Consider the following 14366-nt stretch of genomic DNA (forward strand, 5'->3'; position numbering starts at 1 on the left):
ATCAGGATTTTGTTTGTGTTTCTTTTCCTTCTTTTGTTCACTCTTTGAATTGGTGTTTAACTAGTATCTCTGAGAATTTGAGATGTGAGCAGGTAAGTAACGAGAGCCCAAATTTGTCACTGCCTTCTTTTTGCCCCTTCCATGACGACAAACAGTACTACTGGGAATCACGAGTCTGTGTCCATCGATTTCTCAAAGATTTTAAGGCTTTTCGTGGGGCTGCAACTGCATTGTGATTTTTAGAGGGGCATGATCATGAGAAATATGCATTCATTAGCAATGGTAAAGAAGCTTTGAACACTGAATTTGAGAATTGAGATATATAATCTATTTGCATGAGAACGAGCCTTGTTGTCGTGGCAAGATTGCCTCTTTGCGACCATATGATTAGAATTTGAATCATGAAACAATCTCTTATTAGGGCAAGGTTGTGTACATTGTCTCTATCAAACCTCATATTGGCAAGAGCCTCATGCATCAGGACCTCCCTTATATTTTTCATATTATTTTGTTTTGGTAGTATCATATTTCTTCTCTTTTTTTTGTGTTTAGGTTGTATACCTGAATCAATATGCCACTGTATCAGCTGTAAGAGAAGGATGAATTTGGTTCAATGACCCTTCTACTCTGTTTTTGATCATTATAGTCTTGTAGAATAAGCACTAGGCTAAAACATAGAGCGCCTTGGGTTTGTGACAGACGATTGACAAACTATGCAGTGTAAGAAGCTACATATAGATATTAAATAAGGTACAAAAAATATTTTGAATAGCAAAATCATTCATTTAATCTATTTATCAAGTAGAATATTGTGGATATTTTGATTTTCTATGGATCCTTTCTATAAAATGCTGCAGAATTGTTGTCTAAATAAGTCTTATATGTGATATTACCTTGTTTAGGCATTTTGCAAAATTGATTGCCTTAATTATGATCATGCATGGTCTTCATTTTACATACAAGCTATATATACCATATTGTACCAGTATATTGATGTAACAGTCAAGGAACGCCACATATCAACTGGGCTTATTGATCATTGGGCAGGCCACTATGTACTGGTCGGTACTGGTGGTGTCAGTATGTTGGGACACATACTTGGTTTCCCAAAAATGTCCAGAAATTCGAAAAAGCCCCCTTTTAGGTTTTTCCTCCTTATTTATTGGTATATACATAATATTTAAATAAGAATAAAATGTATTTAAGTCATAAATGAATTGACAATCTAAGTTATAAGGAGGCAAAACTGAATTTATCTTTGTATCTTTTAGAGTAGGAACTTTAATCACTAATCTAGAGCTTAATTACTGTTAATCGCCGATTAGGAATTCTAATCACAAGTAAGAGTGTGAGAAAGTGTGAGAATAAGAGAGAGTGAATGACAGACGGGGAGGGAGAAGGATTTAAATCCCAAAAGAGACCTCAATGGTCAATTTGATGATTAGGGCTAGATTTGAGTTGTTATGGGTTGCATCAGTCAAAACCCGATAATCGACAGTTGATAATGGTTGAGTTTTGATCGTATCAGTCGGCTGATTCTAGGCTTGATTTCTATGTATCACTCGAGAAAGGCTGGTTTATATACCGATCAGCCGGCCAGCGAACTAGTATGTATCGTTTGTTTTATACCATTTTGGGTGGTATGCCAAACCTTAGTACAAACATGGTAAATGGTCTTTTATTTATCTTAATTGGTGCACTGAGGAGCAAGAAAATCTATTTCACTCGGATTGGTATGAAACGGGTGATACGCATTAGTCCGAGCATGGATCGATACATGGACTGCCCCATTTCATATGGTACAGTCCAACTTAATATAAAAACAAAAAAAAACACTTAAAACACTGATTAGGGCTCATGTACATGAGGCCTCTTCTTGTTGAGCCCATGGAATCAATGTCATCGTTAGTGGCGTTCGATGTCGCCGCCACTACTGTTCGCTGTGGCCTACCTCTCTGGTATGCTCCGTCCTCTTCTATATCGATTCTTCCTTCTTCCTCTAATACCGGGGGTGATGCAGAATTGGGGGGGTAAAGCAGAATAGATTTTGATAGAAAAAAACTGATAGTACAGTTGTATTTGCTGGAACAAGTTTTTCAAATAGAAAAGGAACGAACTTACGATAATACTTTAATAAGATCGAAAAAACAGCTCACCATCAGGTTTAAAATCACAAACGGATACAGAAAGTTTACCACCCCAAGGAAATTAAACAAGGATACAGAACTGAAAAATAAAGACTCATCACTTAAGGAAGCATCCAAGAGATATAGAGTTTTAAGGGAGCACTCCAAGAGAGCTTCTGCTAAAATATCATCAGTTTCTAAACCCTCTCTAACCCTAGAACACCAAAATAAGTACTAGTGCATGAAACAACCCTTCATGCATAGGGAATTACGAGATTAAGTGTCTTACAACTGGTAACTAACTCCTTTAATGTGTTCCTTAGTCATGAAGAAAAGCATCTTGAAACAACTTTAGCTTTGTGTAGGGAATATGCTCATGAGCTATCATACTTGAGTGAGCTAAGTTGAAAACTATGAGACAACATTGTGGGCTAAAAAATATACCATAACATCAGCAAGGTCCATATGAGCAGATTGTAGCAAATTAGACACTCCCGTGTCAATCTCTCCTGGTTGAAAAAGACTTGTCCTCAAGTCCTTGTTTGTTTCGTCATCATGATTATGAAAAGGATTTAAATCTACTATATTAAATGTTGGGGACACTCCGTAATCTTCAGGTAGCTCGATCTCATAAGCATTTTTGCCAATTCTCTTAAGCACCTTGAATGGACCATCAGCCTTTGGTTTTTGTTTTCCAAATTTGTCCGGTGGAAACCTCTCCCTCCTTAGATGAATCCAGACCAAATCACCTACATTAAACTTCACATGTTTTCTGTGTTTGTTGGCAGCTTGCATGTACCTCTCATTTTGCTTTTCTATGGTTGCTTTAACACTCTCATGCAGCTTCTTTATCTGCTTAACTCTCTCATCAGCATCTCCACTAAATTGCTTAGTTGTCGAATGAGGGACTAAGTCCAAAGGACTAGTAGGATTAGCACCATAAACAACCTCAAAGGATTCTTTCCAAGTTTTTGTTCCTTCAGTTTGGCCATCGGTTTATGGATGATGCAAGCTGCTGAAATTCAAAGAAGTATCCAGCTTCCTCCAAAGAGTTCTATAAAAATGACTAATAAATTTTGAATCTCGATTAGACACCATAGTTCTTGGAATACTATGCAATTTAACAATCTCCTTAAAATATAAATCAGCAATATAAGATGCATCATTCGATTTATTGCATGTAACAAAATGAAACATTTTTGAAAATCTATCAACAACAACCATGATAGAATCCGTATTCCTTTGAGTTCTTGGCAGTGCCAAAACGAAATCAAGACTTACTTCCTCCCATGGAGCATTTGGCACTGGCAATGGAGTGTACAAACCAGAATATTGACTTCTTGTTTGTACCAAATGACACTCGACATTGCTTCACATGTCTCTCCATATCTTTGAATATCTTAGGCCAATGAAAATTTGATTGAACAAGAACTAGAGTTTTGTCCCTACCGAAATGTCCTCCCAAAACACCACCATGAGCTTCGACTAGAATTACTTGTCTCAAAAAACAAGATGGAACACACAAGGCATTAGCTCGAAAAAGAAAACCATAAAAGATAGAAAATTATTGAAAGGAACCTGATTTACAATTCCGCCATATTGAGTCGAAATCTACATCATTCTCATATAGATCTTTGAATGTCTCAAATCCAACCACTTTGACTTCCATTGTTGATAATAAAGAATGCTTTTTGCTCAATGCGTCAGCAACTACATTTTGAACACCAGATCTGTGTTTGATTGTAAAGTTATAAGATTGCAAGAACTCCACCCAAGCTGCATGCCTCTTGTTTAGCTCGTGCTGCTGATTAATGAACTTTAAAGCCTCATGATCAGAATATAGGACAAATGACTTTGCAAGAAGATACTGACTCTAATAAGATAAAGCTCGATAAATGGCATAAAACTCCTTGTCATAGGTAGAATATTTCCTTATCGTATCATTCAGCTTCTCACTAAAAAAGGCAATAGGCTTTCCGTCTTGACTCAAAACAACATCAATTCCCACATTAGATGCATCACATTCAACTTCAAACACCTTGTCAAAATTAGGTAGTACTAAGATTGGAGCTTCGGTCACCTTTCCTTTTAATAGTTCAAAAGTATCATTAGCCTCACTAGTCCATTTTAATTTATCACATTTCAGGCATTCGGTTATTGGAGCGACAATAGAGTTGAAACCCTTGATGAATCTTATGTAAAAGGAAGTTAAGCCATGAAAACTCCTCACCAATGAAGCAGGTGTTGGCCAATTGAGAATAGCTTCTACCTTGTTTTGATCCGTCATGATTCCATTTTTTGAAACAACATACCCCAAAAATATCACACTGTGAGTAAAAAAGTCACACTTCTTTAGATTAGCATAAAGCTTTTACTTTCTCAAAATAAAAAAGATATCCTTAAGATGATTCATATGGTCCTCTGAACTCTTGCTGTACACCAATATATCATCAAAGTAAACCATAACAAAAGTTCCAATGCATGGCTTAAGTATATGATTCATAAATCTCATAAAAGTGCTAGGAGCATTAGATAGCCCAAATGACATAACCAGCCATTCATATAAGCCTTCTCTAGTTTTAAATGTTGTTTTCCACTCATCTCCAAGCCTCATTCTTATTTGGTGATAGCCACTCCTCAAATCAATTTGAGAAAATAGAAGTACCATACAATTGATCAAGCAAATCATCTAACCTTGGAATAGGAAAACGATAATCTACTGTGATTTTGTTGATGGTGCGGCTGTCCATACATTCTCCAAGAACCATCCTTCTTAGGCACCAATAAGGTTGGAACTGCACAAGGACTCATGTTCTCCCGAATTAACCTCCTATTCACCAACTCATCCATTTGCCTTTGAAGTTCTTTATGCTCCTTGGGACTCATTCTGTATACTGCCTTATTAGGTAGAATAGCCCATGGAATAAGATCAATATGATGTTGGATGTCTCTCAAAGGTGGAAGGCCATGTGAAATCTCTTTCGGTACAACATTTTGAAACTCCTCCAGGATTGGTTTCATGACTGCTGGTGTCTCCTTGTGTTGTTCATTTGCCTCTACTACTACTAGAGCCATAAAGTGACCACCCTTGTCTAATTCACCCTTGCATTCACCATAAGACATAAAAGTGCTAACCTCCTTCTTTGGTGCACTGATTTCAGAAGGTTGTAAAGGAGCCAAAATAATCATCTTTTCATTCACCTTAAAAAAATAAGTATGTTTGTAACCATCATACAACACCCTTCTATCATAATTCTAAGGTCTTCCCAACAACAAATGACAAGCATCCATAGGAGCAACATCACACCATACTTCATCTTTATAATACTTGCAATAGAAAACGAAACTAAACATCTTTTAGTTACCTTGATGTCATTTTCTTTTTGGAGCCAACATAATTGGTAAGGATATGGATGAGGGATCGTGTCCAACTTTAGCTTCTGCACCACCTCCAAAGATACCACATTCTAAAAGCTGTCACTATCGATGATAACCAAGCACACTTTGCTAAGAGAAGTGCATTTAGTGTGAAATACGTTCTTTCTCACCCAACTTTCATCCTCGGCCACATAGGACACTTGTAAGCTACGTTGCAGTACAATAGACAAACCATGATCAGCATAAGTAACCTCTTCCTCATCATCATTATATTTTGGTTCGTCGTCGGCTTCATCTTCTCCTCCATCACTATGATCTTCAACCAAAGTTATAATCCTCCTATTTGGACAATCTGAAGCAATATGCTCAAAACCATTACATTTAAAACATTTTCGACCACTTGGCGTAGAAGAATTATGTGTTTGTTTGCTGCCAGCAAGTCCTTCATCCTTGTCTTGCATCTTTGATACCTTGCTCTGGACAGTAGGCTTGGAATTTCCTCCTTTCATATAGCCTTCTTTTGACCCATACCGAGAACTCTTTTCAAACTTCTGTTGCTTTTCAACTTTTAAAGCCAACTTGCTCACATTCTTTAAAGACCAATATGGTTGCAGTTGAACCACTTTAGCAATATCATATTTCAGATCTCCTAAGTATCTTGCAATGGTTTGTTCTTCCGGTTCCACAAGCTCTCCTTTTAACATGAGATTATCGAATTCTGCTGTGTACTCCACACTAAGATCTTTTTGCTTGAAATCATGGATTTTGAGAAGGATCTCTTGCCTATAATTGAGGTAAATACTTTCTCTTTAGCTCCCTTTTCATTTTTTCTCATGTCACGATCTTACTCTTCCCCTCACATTTTCTTTGTTTCTTTAGATTTTCCCACCAAAAAGATGCATTCCGTCTGAGTTTGAGTACCACAAGTTTTACTTTCTTTTATTCTGACGGTTCATGAAAATCAAAATTCTTTTTGCTATATTAAGTCAATCGATAAAGTCATCAACATTTATTTTACCTTCAAACTCTAGAATCTCCAATCTTGGGTTCTATTTATTCTGCCACTTGTCTTGGACTCCATGTCTTGTTCGAAATCTTCTCGACTCCCTTGGAAGAGGAGGTGTATCATCATCAGAAATAAACTCGTAGACATCATTTTCATGCTGGTTGTTTCTACTTCGAAGTTATTCAATTATTTCATTTTTTTCTTGTAGATTCATCAACTATATCTTTTCCATTCCGCCTTGCTATGATCTCTAGCCTTTAACTCTGATACCAAACTGATACCAGGGGTGATGCAGAATAGATTTTGACAGAAAAAAATTGATAGTACAGTTGTATTTGCTGGAATAAGTTTTTCAGATAGAAAAGGAATGAACTCATGATAATACTTCAATAAGATCGAAAAAACAGCTCACCACCAAGTTTAAAATCACAAAGGGATACAGAAAGTTCACCATCCCAAGGAAATTAAACAAGGATACAGAATTGAAAAATAAAAGACTCACCACTCAAGGAAGCATTCAAGAGATACAGAGTTTTAAGGGAGCACTCCAAGAGAGCTTCTGCCAAAATATAATCAGTTTCTAAACCCTCTCTAACCCTAGAACACCAAAATAAGTACTAGTGCATGAAACAACCCTTTATGCATAGGGAATTACGAGATTAAGTGTCTTATAATTGGTAACTAATTCCTTTAATGTGTTCCTTAGCCATGAAGAAAAACATATTGAAACAACTTTAGCTTTGTGTAGGGAATATGCTCATGAACTGTCATAATTGAGTGAGCTGAGTTGAAAACTATGAGGCAACATTGTGGGCTAAAAAATATACCATAGCATTAACAAGATCAATATGAGCAAATTGTAGCAAATTAGATACTCCCGTGTCAGCCTCCACCACTTACCCTCCTTCCTCTGTCTTCCTTCCTTCCTCCACCGCTTCCACTTGTTCCTCTTCTTCCTCCATTGCTCCTCTTCGTAGTTCTTCCTTCCCCTTTCTTTTTCTCTCTCTTTTCTCCTCCATTGTGCCTTCCTCTTCTCCTTCATCTTCGAAACATTTATATCTAAATGTGTTGATACACTAGTACCGACCGTTATGTACCTGTCTATGATCGGTATTGGTTTGGTACATGATACGACATCCTTGCCGAGGTGTACCCTATTGTCACGGACAAACTTCTAAACAAGGTGTTTGATGTAATGCTTATGTATGTCCGTGTCGTTTGGCATGTTCATGCCTTGTACAGAATGTAAAGGGGCAGCCGAAGGCTTATAAGTCCCATTTTAGTTGGGTTGGTGGCCTCTTTAGGCTTGTAAATAAAGGTTGTGTCATGTAGACACGTGCGAGAGCTTTTCGGTCTGTAATGGACCATTTTACCCTTTGTTGTGCCACTGTTCAGAGCTTGTAAAGTCTGTTTGTAATTTGCTTTGTCTATGAAGTGTTTTTCGGACATGTTTGCTTGTGGATCCCGTTTGAGGCGTTCTCTTTAACCCGTTCTCTCTTTTGTTGGTCCTAAGGGACAATGGGAGGCTTCGGGGAGGCTGACCTTTGCGGACGGACGCGCAAGGGTGCCGCACGACTTAGGCAAAACCAGCTAAGTCCGTGTCATATGGTATCAGAGCGGGACAAGCACTCATAGAAACACTTGACATGCAAACGTGGGGGACCTAGCGGGGCTGCGTTGAGGGCAGTCAGCACATGCGCGACCGTTTGAGGGAAAACGGGCATGGAGATGTAGGGAAAAGAGTCGCTCAGAGGAGCGGGCATCTGAGATTGGCATTCAGAGGAATGGCCAACCCTTCGCGCAAGAGGCACCACGAGAACAGGCAAGCTTGGAAGAATCTGGAGCGCACAAAGGTTGGGATGGCTGAGTTTGAGCTACGGCTCAACGTTGACAACTTTACTTGATGGTGCTCAAGGCAAGCGAGGCGCTTGGCAAAAGGACGAGACCATGCAAAGTGGAATGAGTTGCTCAGCGACCGAAAGAGTTGTGCAAAGCTCACAGAGGTGAGGGGAATTGCTAACTCGAAGAATTCGGTACTCATGCATGGGCTTGTATGCGGACGATGGATTGTTCGTGGCCATCCCAAGGCGACCGAGACTCGGCGCCATGGAGCATTGAAACTTTCTCTTCGGCATGCGAAGGATACGTCCGGAGGAGGCTAAAGTGTGCAACGAGTTCAGCATGTTGCTAGGCCTGGAGGGGTGCAGCGGTGGTTGTATTGACGTGGAGGCGCAATCTAGCAAGTGCGTTTGCAAGAGGCAGAACAATGCACAGTTTGTTCAGCAGATCGGAGTAGTCCAAGGGGATGGTGGTCTCCGAAACGAAGAGAGATGTTGCTCAAATGGGATAGTTATCCAGGAGGGATAAGTCCCGGCTCTTCAGAGGGAGAATCATGTGCGACGGACTGCACATGTTGAGGAGGAGTACCTCAACAAAACAACAACTCCACGAAGCTCGATGGACTGAGCAAGCGGCGAGGAGTCGTCGCATGATCTCGCTTGAGAGAATGCATTGGTGGATGCATTGCGAGATCAAGTGGGGGAGCGACCCAAAGCAACTTAAATGAAGGCACACTTGGAGTCGATGTGGAGATCGGACTCAAGGGAGGGCTGACCCGTGGAATGGTGGGCACGAGGGCCACCATCGACTCAATGCAAAAACGAGAAGCGGAGCAACTTGGGTGTAACTTGGTGAAGTACCCAAGCCGCATGAAGGGAGCCAGCAGAGAAGTTGGAACATGGAGCAGACGCACAGTGCTTTCCTTAGACAGAGGTCAAAGACATGAACTCTTGCAGAGGCAAGAGTAGGATCATGTTGTTCCATGGGTCCTTCATTCTGACGGAGCGGACTCATCTTGCATGGTGCCAAAGACGAAGGGAGCTTCTAGGCACATGCACCTTATCTCGGAGGAGCATTTGATGGAGGAACTAAGGCGACTCAATTTGCGGAGGCGAAGTTGGGTTCAGAAGGCCTTAGCACGGGGCAAGAGGACGCAGAGGCGGGTACTCTTGAAGAATATGCCATAGTGTTGCCATTCAAGTTGCCATGAAGGAAGCAGTGCGCAGCGGAGATTGTGCTGGTAGGGGCAGAGGCCCAGGATCCAGGTAATGGCACACAAATTACAGCGAAGTCGGTGGACTTCGGGAGCTACTAGGCGACAGACTGTCCTAGAGCGGTGCTTCATCTAGGTGTGACCCAAGAGTGGGTGGATGAAGGTCGATTGCCAAAGGAGCGAACAAAATCGAAGGTGGAGGAGACCCTGCGATGTATTGGCAGAGGCCACACATGGAGGGTTCACAATTCGAGTTTATTCCACAAGGATCAGAATGCAATGGAGATGTCACCAGGAGGCGACATGGTGCAGCGGATCGTGGTGGGACAGTTCGTGGCAATGCGACACACACGACATAGTCCCGGGAGGGACTAGATCATATGGAGGTATGATCGGGAGCTACTGGGAGCTCCGCTTTGGTGAACAACACGACGGCAAGAAGGGCTATGGATTCAAGGAGTGAAGGCCATGGTACCGCAGAGGCGGGTCTTCCGGGCGTGCACCGAATTTTGCATCGGATGAAAACCTTGGTCATCAGCATATGGGGGCTGGGTTCCACCAAGGGAAAAGTTCGAATGCAAGTACCAGTGAGTCCCATGAGAGGGACTTGATCATGCAGAGGTATGATCGAAGCAGCTGGAGAGTTGGACTGCTCCAGAGCTCATATTCGCTTAAGGGAGCCCGACAAGTCAGAGGACAAGGTCGAGTAAGCGAACGTTGCTACCAAGGAAGCTAAGGAGAACAGAATCGGTGCAAACCCTACAATGTGATGGCAGAGGCCATGCATGGGAGTTGTAGTCTGTATTTCCATCGACCAAACAGACTGCTTGGAGAACACAGAGGTGTTGAAGCAGGAGGTCGAAAGGGGCGAGGAAGCGACGACAAGTCCAGAGGGACTTAGCTACCCAAAATCAAGCAATCAGTGAGAATGGAGGTGGACTCAGAGGAGTGTCACGAAGGCATATCTACTGATTGTGAAGAAAAGGGATGTAGATGCGAGGCGACGGATAGTAGGGCCATGGGCATGGCAGCGCCATGGTACCGCAGAGGCGGGACTTCCGTCAAAGTCATTGATCCCTTGCTCTCACGGAGGGAGAGCGCTTGGTCGTGAAAGGGGCCGAGGAGGTGGAGCATGCAGAGGCAATCTCCAAGTACCGAGACAAGGCTGAAGGGCAGAGGCCAAGAAACTTCGTAAGACCGGTGTCAACAAGTTTCTCATCAAGATAGCCGTAAGTGAAGGACTTCGGGTCATGCAAGAGTGCACGACCAAGGAACGAAGCAGGCAGTACGTGGTGCTGTACCTTTGCTACTCAGTGGAGTAGGCGGCAGGGTTGATGGAGAAGACGGTACAATCCCAGAGGCGACCTCATCTATCAGAGAATTACTCCAAGTTGGGGTGAAAACTTCCTGCATTCCAGAAGTTCAATGGCATTGAGAAGGTGAATCACAGTAGCTAACTCAACGCAAGGAGTGCAAACACTTCAAGTGCTTCAGAAGTGTGAGCAAAGAGCAGGCGAAGGCCAGTAACCAGCTCGATGCATGAAGTACAACCTCGAGGAGGCGGGCGAAGTCAAGTAACCTTTGCCTTCTCAACTCTTAAAAGAATGGGCGAAACCGAGTACCCCAGTTCTCTTATCTATTCAGCAGAGGAGCTCTGCACAAGTTCAAAGACCCTTCGAAGATAATGGAAGACAATAGTTGTCAAATCCTCACCAACGGTGATCAGTGCTACTGAGAGTAGATTGTCCGCCTCATTTCCCAACGAAATGCCAATCGAAAGCGGAAGTGATGCGAACCTACTTGGATGTGACAACTAACTGAAAGAAGAGTCAATGAGCAGATTTTGTGGAGGAAGGACCCAAAACTTCAGAAGTTTGCGAGGCGATGCTCGTTAAAGCTCCAACAAGCATCCACCCAGTTCAAGCAGCATGTGGAAATTTTGAGAGACTGGCGCAGTAAGGATGGTCTTTTTCCTTCATTTGGGGGATCCGTAAGAATCAACAATGATCAACACAACTCAGCCAACCCCACACCAGAGTCAAGAGTCATTGGTGAGTTGAAGCAGCATGGCGGATCAAAGGTTCGACTACTCAGAAACAGCAGCGGAGAGCAGCTGGGAGCCAGGAGGCGCATTGCAGCTAAAGCAGAAGATTGAAGACTCAGCAAAGGTGAAGAGTTGCAGTGTTCACAAAGGCTTCGACGAGGACGTCGAAGGGATAAGTGGGGGAGAATGTCACGGACAAACTTCTAAACAAGGTGTTTGATGTAATGCTTATGTATGTCCGTGTCGTTTGGCATGTTCATGCCTTGTACAGAATGTAAAGGGGCAGCCGAAGGCTTATAAGTCCCATTTTAGTTGGGTTGGTGGCCTCTTTAGGCTTGTAAATAAAGGTTGTGTCATGTAGACACGTGCGAGAGCTTTTCGGTCTGTAATGGACCATTTTACCCTTTGTTGTGCCACTGTTCAGAGCTTGTAAAGTCTGTTTGTAATTTGCTTTGTCTATGAAGTGTTTTTCGGACATGTTTGCTTGTGGATCCCGTTTGAGGCGTTCTCTTTAACCCGTTCTCTCTTTTGTTGGTCCTAAGGGACAATGGGAGGCTTCGGGGAGGCTGACCTTTGCGGACGGACGCGCAAGGGTGCCGCACGACTTAGGCAAAACCAGCTAAGTCCGTGTCACTATGGTGACGGCTAATACATCACAAGGTTACATGTCTCAATTTGAGACCTATACTGGTCTCTGGCTTATACCACGAGGAGAGGAGGATGAAGATGAGACAAGGAGAAGAGAAGGCAAAGAAAGAGGAGGAGAAGAACTAGGAGGCAGCAGTAGCAACAGCAAGGTGTCAGGGATGAGGACGAAGAGGCAGTGGGATAGATAAAAAGAGAAAGAAAGGGAGAACACATGACATGGGAGTTAAAATTTTAAAAAAGAGGGAGGCATTCATAAAAAAGATAAAGAAATGACATGGTATTTGGTGGTAGGCTTACAACCCAATGTTTCCAAGTATAAGTATTAAAACCAGGCAGTAATCTCATTCAGCAGGGTTAGGGAACCCTAAATTGCTCGGTCTGCAACCTGTTCTGGTTGGTCTGGACTGTCTGAGTGATATTTTTTCCTTTGTACCTAGTGTTCCAATATTGATCTTTCCTAGTAGGAGCAGTTTATAAGTTGTTCCTTCAGAAGTAATATGAGTCTTCCCTATATAAGTTTGTAGTTAACCGATCATCCCTTCTTAAGCATATCACTAAATTTATGTTTCGCATACAAACTCTAGAAAGGATCAAACTATCATGTGCTATGCCCCTGCACATTTCAAGTCACTGTCAAGCTCATTATATAGCAAGCTTGGTGCCTGCAAGTGGTTGTCATGTACTTGTGCTGTACCCATCTGTATGCAAGATACTCTTTTTGGCCAGCATGGGTTTGTGTCAATATTATATGTGTCATGTTATGGCAGTGGCGATTGGCACTTAATCCATGCATGTATATTTTCTTGCATGATAATCACTAACAAGAGTGGGTCTTCACTTCCCAAACTCTTTAGACACTGATTATATAGATTTACCTCCCTGTGGATACAGTGTGCTGTGGGAGACAGCCTATCCTCTTGATCACTTTGCTATTTGTCTTTTTGCATGTCTACTTAGATAATTACAATTGACTGATTGCTGGGTAAGGGTACAATTCATCTGCTCTTCTGCACTGTGATAAGCAAATAACCTTTCTTTAATCAGCTTAAGCCATTTTACCTTTTAGCTTCTTATTGGAGTAATTTGAATTTTTCACTTGGCATTTTGGTCTTATCATGCAATATTTTGCCCATTCATCACAGAAGTGCTTCACCATGACCAAATTATTTGCTACAAATTGCTTACTTATTTATCTTGCTGAAGGTTTTCAGAATATTTTGTAATAATTTTCGTTTTTAGTACCTACACGGATGTTAAGAGTGTTTTTGTTTTCTATAATGAGCAATGCTAGTCAAAGTTCTGCAGGTAGTCTTGAATGAAATTGTTAACGCAACAGAGAAAGATCTGTAGGACATTTTGGATTGTTCTCAAGTCTTCCAATTAGAACCAACTACCAAGCTACTTATGCGTAAAAGGTTTTTTTGTTTAACCGAACTGATTAATGCCATCCACTTCACTATTATAGCAAACCAAGGTGGAGGCTAGGAAACAAAGAGCTATCTCAACTATGGAAATGGGCAGAACAAAATCCTGTACGTAATGATCATTATTTTGTTATTCGTATTCTTAATTTTAATAAATATTGAATATTTGTGGATATTCTGGAATAAGTTTGCTGTTGCTCTTCTATTCACATGTTCAGATCATGGTCGTTTCGTGCTTCTTTTTCCCTAGGTTTAATTGCATAACTAGGAGAGTTACAGCTGTTGTTTAATGAAGCAGATATGCATGTGTATAGCACCTCAATCCTTGTTCTGACCTCCTCTATCCAAGTTCACTTTTTTTTCCAAAAAAAAAAATTATATTACATCAACTGTCAATGGTGCCTCTAGAGTTGAGAAATTTTAGAGGATTTAGCATGGGAAGCTAACCAATGAGCACAACAATTAGCTTCTCTGTATGCATGGAGGTTTTTGTAAGCAGGGAGATCCCTCATCCAAAATTTTAACCAGCTCAGCATCAGCTGCTTCAATTTTCAGTTTCTAGGTTCCTTCTTGCATTGCGATGAGGTCACCTTCTTGAATGGCCTTCATTGTATCTGCTACCTCCATATATGAATTTGCAGCCTGTGATCCTACAGCTCCCTTCACTTGAGCAAATCAGGAAAACTGG

General features: G+C 41.6%; 1 protein-coding gene across 4 annotated transcripts in view; it reads left to right on the forward strand.

Annotated features, from left to right (window-relative positions):
- The window catches only part of LOC103972960 (THO complex subunit 1), a 40716-nt gene that overhangs the window by 24240 nt on the left and 2110 nt on the right, over positions 1 to 14366 (forward strand). For all 4 annotated transcript variants that reach the window (XM_065094880.1, XM_065094878.1, XM_009387384.3 and 1 more), the window contains one exon: positions 13720 to 13786. In XM_065094880.1, coding sequence (XP_064950952.1) covers positions 13720 to 13786 — 67 coding nt within the window. The remainder of the gene's footprint in view (positions 1 to 13719; positions 13787 to 14366) is intronic.

Source organism: Musa acuminata, chromosome BXJ2-2 (assembly GCF_036884655.1).
Source record: "Musa acuminata AAA Group cultivar baxijiao chromosome BXJ2-2, Cavendish_Baxijiao_AAA, whole genome shotgun sequence".
NCBI lineage: Eukaryota > Viridiplantae > Streptophyta > Magnoliopsida > Zingiberales > Musaceae > Musa > Musa acuminata.